This window comes from Macrobrachium nipponense, chromosome 35 (assembly GCF_015104395.2).
Source record: "Macrobrachium nipponense isolate FS-2020 chromosome 35, ASM1510439v2, whole genome shotgun sequence".
In the NCBI taxonomy this organism is placed as follows: Eukaryota; Metazoa; Arthropoda; class Malacostraca; order Decapoda; family Palaemonidae; genus Macrobrachium; species Macrobrachium nipponense.
Window position 1 is genome coordinate 19673513 of NC_061096.1, and position 9885 is coordinate 19683397.

At 37.3% G+C, this 9885-nt stretch overlaps 1 protein-coding gene across 1 annotated transcript in view; it reads right to left on the minus strand.

Moving 5' to 3' along the window:
* LOC135208294 (trichohyalin-like) overlaps positions 1 to 1478 on the minus strand; it is a 2933-nt gene extending 1455 nt beyond the window's left edge. The window contains exon 1 of the mRNA XM_064240396.1: positions 93 to 1478. Coding sequence (XP_064096466.1) covers positions 93 to 1478 — 1386 coding nt within the window. The remainder of the gene's footprint in view (positions 1 to 92) is intronic.
* Between the last annotated feature and the right edge of the window lie 8407 nt (positions 1479 to 9885).

The window sequence follows — 9885 nt, forward strand, 5'->3', positions numbered from 1 at the left end:
TCCATCTCTTCGTGAAGGAGAGCTTTCTCTAGCTTGTCGTTCAGTTCCTGTTGGTCCCGTTTCAGAATCCATATTGAATTGTTCAATAATACGATTTCACAGTCCTTGAGAGCCCATCTTTCTCGTTCCTCTTCAAGTAAAGTTTCTAACTCCTTCCCGTGAATGAGAGCTTTCTCAAGCTTGTCGTTCAGTTCCTGTTGGTCCCGTTTCAGAATCCATATTGAATTGTTTAATAATACAATTTCACAGTCCTTTTGAGCCCATCTTTCTCGTTCTTCTTCCAGTAAAGTCTCCATCTCATTCCCGTGAATGAGAGCTTTCTCAAGCTTGTCGTTCAGTTCCTGTTGGTCCCGTTTCAGAATCCATATTGAATTGTTCAATAATACGATTTCACAGTCCTTGAGAGCCCATCTTTCTCGTTCCTCTTCCAGTAAAGTCTCCATCTCATTCCCGTGAAGGAGAGCTTTCTCTAGCTTGTCGTTCAGTTCCTGTTGTTCTTGTTGCAGAATTCCTTCTGCATTTAATAATTCTTCGATATGACAGTCCTTTTCGGTCCCTCTTTCTCGTTCCTCTTCAAGTAAAGTTTCTACCTCCTTCCCATGAAGGAGAGCTTTCTCAAGCTTGTCACTGAGGTCCTTTTGGTCCCGTTTCAGAATCCATTCTGTATTTCTTAATAATACGATTTCACAGTCCTTTTGAGCCCCTCTCTCTCGTTCCTCGTTAAGTAAAGCCTCCATCTCATTCCCGCGAAGGAGAGCTTTCTCAAGCTTGTCGTTCAGTTCCTGTTGGTCCCGTTTCAGAATCCATATTGAATTGTTCAATAATACGATTTCACAGTCCTTGAGAGCCCATCTTTCTCGTTCCTCTTCGAGTAAAGTTTCTATCTCCTTCCCATGAAGGAGAGCTTTCTCTAGCTTGTCGCTCAGGAGCTGTTGTTCTCGTTGCAGAATTCCCTCTGCATTTAATAATTCTTCGATATGCCAGTCCTTTTCGGTACCTCTTTCTCGTTCCTCTTCAAGTAAGGTCCCCATCTCCTCCCTCTGAAGGAGAACTTCCTCAAGCTGGTAATTGATTTCTTCATTTTCAAGTTTCAATTCTTCTATCAGTTCGTCCCTTTTGAGGATCTCCTCTTCATTTTCAGCTACAAGTTTATCCATCCTTGCTTCAGCCTCTTGGAGTGCAATCTGTCTTTCGTCCAGCAACTCTCGTAATTTCCTGTTTTCTGCAAAAGCGTTTTCCTTCTCCTTTTCGAATTGTTGTTCCGTCCGTTTCACCTGTTTCTTCAGATTCTTGTACTTGTTATAAGCGAATAAACCAACAGAAGCAGCAATACCGCAACCAGCAGCAGCGGCTACAGTCACTCCTGTTGTCCAGTCAAAATTCCAAATCAGGTTCTGTTTCGGTATCTTCGTTATGACGATATCAATGTCGAAATCAGAGTCGGGTATAATAGTATAATAGGAAACTGGTTCCTCCATAATCCTAGTAGCGGGCTTCCAGCTAGCAACTAGTCCAACAAAAGTTAACAATAAGTTGTACAAAAAGGCCATATTCATAGCATACAGTAAAAGAGCCTCGAGCTAAGCTTAGTCTTTGAATCTTCCACTTGAGCTTCAAACAATTCTTCAGGATCCAGAGCTGGATTTGACTCCTGGATCGACTCCAGACGGTGCTTTCCTCCTTTCTTTGGAATTCATAATACGAATTAGGAATAATGAACCACTCTGAAGATTTTCTCAGCTCTGCGTTGACCCCAGGAGGCGCATCAAACATTTGAAGCCGTTTTTGTTCTCGAAGCAGCAGCAAGAAGCCTTGATGAGTGTGGAAATGAAGCCCCACTACATGAGGAGTCTTATTGGAGGAGAAATCAAATACTTAATACTGTTTGAAGTCAAGAGATGTAGACTGAAAATTCAGATAACTTCGAATTTTTCCACTATTCACAAAATTTTTCTTTAACAGAGGAGACACAAATATGATATACGATAATACTGAAACCCAATGGAATGTCCTTATGTGCATTTTTACAAATAATATATTTATAGCCACCGCTTCATAAGGGGCGAGTAATTAAACAAAAAATAAATAAACAAGCTTTCGACTTTTGCGTAAACCTTTCAATACTTCTCACAAATCAACGTCCAGGAATTGTTAGAAATACACTAACACACACACATTATGTATATATATATATATATATATATATATATATATATATATATATATATATATATATATATATAGTTAATCCAAAAGATTCCCTTTCATTTCATGCATAATAATTTTGAACCAACCATGAATAAATAATTATTAAAGGACTTATATACATCTCTTTCCTGACCATCAGTTCTCTATCTCTCTCTCTCCTCTCTCTCTCTTCTCTCTCTCTCTCTCTCTCTCTCTCTCTCTCTGCAAGCAGTCGTGTGTCCATACATGCTACATACACACAAACACACACTTTGCACAGCACCCTGAACGTGCGTATTAAATTTACAAAAGTGCTAAGGTACTCTCTCTCTCTCTCTCTCTCTCTCTCTCTCTCTCTCTCTCTCTCTCTCTCTCCTCCAAGGTCTCCCTTATTTGCCATATAAAAGTAGTAGTAGTAATCTGGCTACAGTTCCAGAGTTCAATATTGATATGAATATTAACAGCTGTCTTTTATCTGACCTTACCATTGAAGAAAGTATACTCTACAGAATTTAACATATTGGACGAGAAGGGTAACCTTATAGAATCTCAGCTTGAAAAAGCATTAAAACCATGTTTTGGAGAATTGTTCCAGGTACACGAACATGAGTAAATGGAGGCCCAGAAGCTGAAGATTCAGAGCTTAATAACAAGCTAGTTAAGTATGCCCTTGATAATATGGTAAGAGATGGTGATGGTAGGATTGTAGTCCCTCGTTTGTGGAATTTTATGGCGGCTCATTTATTGGATGCAAATTATGAGTTGGCTTTTATGGTGTTAAAATCTAATTTGAAGAAACTTCAAAAAGACTAAAATAAATTATCCCTTATGGACAAGGTATTTAAAGACCAGTTAAAGAGTGGAATAATTCAGAGAATTGCCAATCTTTCCCAGTTCCTAGAGGAACACCCAAGTCACAGCTTCCTTCCCCACATGGGTGTATTCAAATTGAACGTGAAACTACTAAATGTCGGGTTGTGTACCTCTCTAATCTTTGCCAAAAGAGTAAGGGTGGGGGATTAACATTTAGTCACAATCAATCCATTTTTCAGGCCCTACCTTGAATCAAAAGATTGTAGCAGCCTTATTGCATCTGAGGTTTGGATTTAATTTACTGTGTTTTGATATTTGTCAGGCCTTTAATAATTTATCTTTAAACGATTTGGACAGTAACAGGTTACTTTGTTTATGGTTCCGTAATGTAGGGAAGAAAGACTATTATATTGTAGCATTTAAGAATGTTAGGCCGAGTTTTGGATTAAGATGTAGTCCAGCAGTATAAGTTTTGTATAAGTTTTTGATCTTGAAAATTGATGTTGAAAGTAAGTCTCTGGTCGAACTTAAAAAACTGATAAATCAGTTGAGTTGTATGGACAACTGTGCCATTGCTTTTTATTCTTCTGCTGAACTTAAATGGGCCTATAAACAGGTTAAAGGTATTTTTGAACCCTACCAGTTTAGTTTGCAACAGTTCATAACAAATGATTCTAATTTGCAGGAAATCATAGATTTAGAGAATGAGGTTAAGACTGATAGGAAGGTAAGTTGCTTGGTTTAGTGTGAGATCGGGAAAAGGATTGTTTATCCACCAAGCCCATAAATCTTGACATTAAGGCCAATACCAAGAGGGAGGTTTTACGTACTATTGAGTCACAGTATGATAATGGCCCTTTACTTAATAGAAGCAGGCTTTTCCTACACAGATTACAGTGTGAGCAACACTTGAGTTGGGATCAAGCACTGAATAAAGAACGTTCGAGAGAATGGCAAAAAATTGCTAAGCAAGCAAATGCTGCTCCTGTCATTGAAGTTCCTTGGTTTGCTGGAAGCAGGGATGACACAAGCTGATAGCTTATTCTGACAGTAGCAAATTTATATTTGGAGTAGTTATATACGTAAAGTGTATTTCCACAGGTAAGCTAAGTTTTGCCTTTGCAAAAAATCGTATGGTAGGAAAAAACCTTGAATCTAAAAGTATGCCTTCCCTTGAACTGTTACAAAGTATTGCCTTAGCAGTTGAATGTCTCTTAGATTTATACGAAGAATTATCAGGTCCCTCATGCATCAAGCCTATTAAAATTCGGGAATTGAGGGTTTATTCAGATAGCCTTGTAGCTTTATCTTGGATATATTCTTACACTCACAAGCTTGATAAACTACAGAGATGTTCTGTTTGTGAAGAATAGGTTACATGAGATTAGCGATCTGTGCTCAAAACACCCAGTTCTATTTTCCTTTGTATCTGAAGAAGAAAAGCCCAGGGATTGTATTACACGTAGTCTCTCTTATAAACAACTCGTGAAAACTAACTACCTTACAGGTCCAGACCTTGTAAATGCTCCAAGAATGGAACATGGTAAGGATACTTAGGAGTTTGTGGTACCAGATCCCAAAATGGATATCCCGATACCAGTAAACAGTTTGGGTGCCTACATTAGTAAGGATATAGAAACTGAACATCTACAGATGACTTCAAGAGTTTCTAGCTTTCATAGCCTAATTTTGATTTATCGCAATGTTTTATTGTTTGTCAATAAGCTGAAAATTAAGGTGATGGCTAAGGATCCTAACAAATTAACCATTTAAAGGTTTTCCACAGTGACCATAATTTTTTTTTGCAGAGGCTAGTAGATTGTTGCTGTCCAGGGACCAGGGATGTTATTTTACTGAAGTGCTTGAGTATATTGACTAGTGAACGTTTACTCAAGGACGTGCCAAGAATAGTAGGACAACTTAATATTTATATTGACAGAGAAGGACTGTTTTAAGAGTACGAAGTAAGCTGTCAAGACTAAAAGATGAAGGGAGGTATAGGTTTCCTATTTTGTTGTCTAAGGATAGTGCTTTAACTAAATTGATTATCAGAGATCACCATGAACGGTTTGCTCATGCAGGTGTGTATTCTGTCTTGTCAGAGATGCGTAAAATGTTTTGGGTGTCCAAGTCTTTTTTTTTTTTTTTCTAAAGTTAAAAAGGTGTTGAAGTCTCGTGTTGTGTGTCGACGTTTTAATGAAAGGGCAATCAAACTTAACCAGAACTCTTACAGGGGCTTCAGAATTAATGCACCAGAAATTCCTTTCGGGTATATTTTCATGGATTATATGGGTCCATATTTTGTGCATAGGAGCAATCAAAAGGTTAAAGCCTGGTTATTATGTATATCTTGTAATTGGAGTAGGGCAATTAATTTAAAACTTTGCTATAACTTGTCGGTAAAGGAGTTCTTAAGAGCCTTCCAGTTACATTGTTTTGAGTTTGGTTTGCCAGAGTTATGCATTTCTGACATGGGCACTCAACTAGTAGCTGGAGCAAACATCGTTATGGACTTTCTAAGGGATCCCGAGGTCAACCTGTATTTGGAGGAAAATGGAGTCAAACAGATTCAGTTTGAGCACTTTTTCAAAGGCCAAAGTCAACTTGGATCGATGGTGGAGACTTGTGTCAAGTTGACCAAGAAGCTTATCTATGGCTCTATATATAATAAAAAAAAAATAATGTACTAAAGGCAAGGGACTTTGAATTTTTGGTTGCTCAGACTGTACATTTAATCAACAGAAGGCCTATTGCTTTCAAAGAGGCTTTGCGTGGGGAAAATTTAGACATATTTTCATCAGCCTATTACCCGAGAGAGCTTGATTCGTGGTTATGACCTTACTTCTGTTAATATAATTCCTGATTTACAGAGGATACCAGAGATTGCAGATGATCCCAATTATACTCCTAATAGGTCAAGCAAAATTAACTCGGCAAGCTGTTGATAAAAAGAACAGATAAGTATACGTACCTTCCTGTTAAACACACTTCTTTACAGAAGAATTATATTGTTTTAATAAAAGGACCCTATAGCAAGCCTAGCCAGTATCCTATGGGTTTGGTAAAGGAAGTGGCTGTCAATGATATTGGAGAAGTTACTCGTGCTGTTGTGCTGAAGGGCAAGACACGAGAAATTACTAAGACACGTTTCTAACCTTATATTTCTTTTAAGGCCTGAGAAGCAAATAGAGGAGGACAGTGTTGTTGAGAAGTCTATTGATGATAATTTGCAGGGTCAGACTCGACGCGCACGTTAACCTAGAATTGCTGCTGAAAGGTGTAAGCAGAAAAATAGGAAAAACTTAGGTTTCGAGTAGTTGATCTTGTAAACTTTTGGTGGTTATTAGCTTTAGGGCATTTTGTTTGTTGTTGATCAGGTATTGAATTACTTGGTATTTATGATTAAATTATTCAATAATTTAATGATTTGTGGGGAGTATACGAAAAACTGTGCCTGTAGTACATTTTTCTATTTTATTTTTATTTTTCTGGTTTCCTTGTATTTTGACAGATATGCAGTAAGATTAAAGGATCTTATTAAATTTCTTGAATATGCCTTGCTGTGTGCTTTAAATAGTTCGAGACACCATTTATATACCTTAATGAGAGTAACTACCTTGAGTGCCTAGTTACGCGTTTCATTGGCTGCCGCCGCTTAAAACTACTGTTTACCTGAGCAAGGGTTATCCAAGACGGGACAGATTCCTTCCACTCTTCACGGCGAACACAAGTCACTGATCTTCATATAATTTAACGTGGATATTATTTTCAGTATTGCATGAAGTCGTCTGCTGTTTCACATTAAGGATTATCTTACCATGAGGTTCATGCAAGACTTCACGTTAATCATCCCTGCTTTCGTAATTACTGATGGGCTGGACATGAGATCTGCTGCTACGTCCAAGGAAACTGCCTATCAAGATGGTATTAATTTGGTGACCGTTGGATGCATTGTTGAACCCTAAAGGATTACTCAACTGAAACCAGCGCAAGGCAAGGTCTCGTTCCGTTTGGCACACAGAACAAGACTTTCAAGTTGCCCTATTATTTCAGTGCGCCTTCATCAAATTTTTATAAATAAACTCGATGCCTTAACTCTTAAGTCAGTCAATTTTTTACTTACGAATTCCTTTAATTAACTGTGATACTAACTTGATAGTCTCGTTGATTGATAGTTTTCTTCTATTTTTTTTTTTAGGATTCTTGGTATTCGAAGTGTAGGGGGATTTGTAGCCAGTGCCTAGGATACCAAACATCTGGGCGACGTCGTTGTCTTCCAGGGAATGCACTAGTTCAGGATAGTGTTTTACCTTGCTGAGATTATTACTTCATTTTGACTCCAATTCATCTAGTAAATGCTTGAACTTTTTGCATTCGTATTTTTTCATCTCTATTATATTCGAGTAGGAGCGAAGACTTACTGAAGCCGAATAACTTTTCTTGCATTAATATTTTCCTGAATCTGGACTTAGTTTCAAACACCAGCAAATATGTCCTGTACTTCAAACTTTGTATCATGTATTCAGACGATTCGAATGATGCTGATTCTGATAATGTCTTCGTGCACCAAAAAGAGACAGTCCCAGATTGTTACAGGTAATCACAAATAATATCTAAATTTCCAACACCGCTACCCTGAACTAATTCTGTCAATACAATCAATATACCCTTTTGTCAGTAACAAATTTTTAACAAAAACCTAATATCCGCGAAATGGAGAACCTTTCTTGGAAAATAATCGAAGCATTTGAGTTTTGCATATCGAGCACTTTTGCCTTTCGCTATACGAAGCAATTTTATCCAGTTATCCATAATAACGCTTAGTCAATTTCATATATGAATATCTCTGAAGACAGATCAAATACCCCAATTCACAAATGTTCATAAGTGAAATTATACACACGGCTCTAAGGAAATAATTCTGACAGACCGCTACCGGTACAATGGTTCATACATTCGAAAATAAGTCTTTTACTTAATGTTCCCCGTTTTCTACGAGATTTGATAAAACACTCAAATTCTGTAACAAGACGCGGGAGAAAATCAGAAGATTCCACTACTGCACTAGGCAGACTATTCTGTATTTTTGGTTTGGTCAAGAGAAAACTTTTAGCTCACTCCTAACAAAGCTAAACATTTTCAAGCTTTCCTGTACACCAAAACTATCATAAACCATGGAAAGCTTAATCATAACTCTTAACATTAACCAAATTTATTCCCAGCACTGATCTATTAACAGCAAAACTTCGATATTTCAAATATTCCAAAACTTGACACTCGTGGAATAACACTTTGAATCCCAAGACATCATGAATATGCACTAGATTAAACCACAAACCAACATAATAAAGAACTTATTTCATCCTAAACTACATATCAGCATACTTCCTGAACGAAATTACTGTATCAACACACAAAAAACCTCTACAAATCCTCTGACATCTAGAAAGGTAAGCTGCACATCAATATAAAACCAAAGACATTTCTAGCATACATCGAGACCAATGTCTTAAGTTATCCAAGATAAGGTATATCAACTGTACATTCAGCTGACATTCGATTGACTTCTCAAGGTACTGGACTCGGTACGGCCTGCCAAGATTAATTTTGGAGCAATGAAAAGGCTACACCAGTTATGCATCTAAATATCCAGAAAGCAATAGAATTAGGTCTCTGAGAACATTCTCCCAGAAACAAAATACTTTGAAACAGTACTATGCCAACGTCACATCTGGGAGATGAATCTCCACTTCTACGAACCAACACAAAGCTCAGCAAACCAATACGACACTGGGTCTACAAACCTTCAGAGCAAAACTCAGCACCTGAGACCACTAGACCATTACAAATTTGCTTAAACATTCCAGAAACTGGCATTAAAATGTGCTGCAGTTCCTGTAGAGAAATAACCAGTTTCTGCATAGCATGATTCATCCGAATCCTAACCAAACCGTTCATTGGAATATTTTCTATATAAATTAAGCCTTACATTAGAAAGGTAACGTAAAGACAGTATCCTCATCTAATTAAATGACAGAGAAAAACCTTCGTTTTTAAACTATTATCCTTCACAGCCACAGAATCTCAGCATGCCTTATGGTAATGTATTTGGTGAAAGCATGCCTCTAATAACCTTTCTAGTATATTAAAACCAACATTATTACACATTTACCTTTTTGCAAAGGCTTCCATAATCAGTCCTCCAAGATAAACACACACACACACCCGACTTTCTCTAATTAACTGCCGATGTTGTGAACTTTGTAAGTTTCTCACACAGACTTTAAAACTGGCCATTGTGATATTTAAACCCTTCTTTATTTCAAGCACACGAATGAAATGTCAAGCCTAAGACGAGAAGGCATTTGAGCCCCAAGCTGGTACCCCCTTTTGCAACGACGGCATGTGTCCGAAATATCAAAAGTTTTGTTATGAACGTGACCAACAGGACTTTTAACTTTGATTTAAAAATTTTACATGTTTTAAGACATTTGGAGGATATAAGTGATAGTCAAACTTGAAAGATAACTTTTTGGAAAATTTTCATGTAAATTATTTAAAATTAGCGTGTGACAATCAATCAATTTAAATATCAGCAAAAACGACAAATTCTCTAACCTTGGTAAATGAAGCGCTGCAAGTTAGAATTTTAGCCATATTACATCCGCAAAAATTACATAAATCAGGCCATTAAATGGTACTCGAAATATCAGAATCTAATGATGATTATAAGTAAACGAGACAATTCGGGAGGAAAACAAAAATCCGCGAAATGGAGAACCTTTCTTGGAAAATAATCGAAGCATTTGAGTTGTGCATATCGAGCACTTTTGCCTTTCACTATACGAAGCAATTTTATCCAGTTATCCATAATAACGCTTAGTC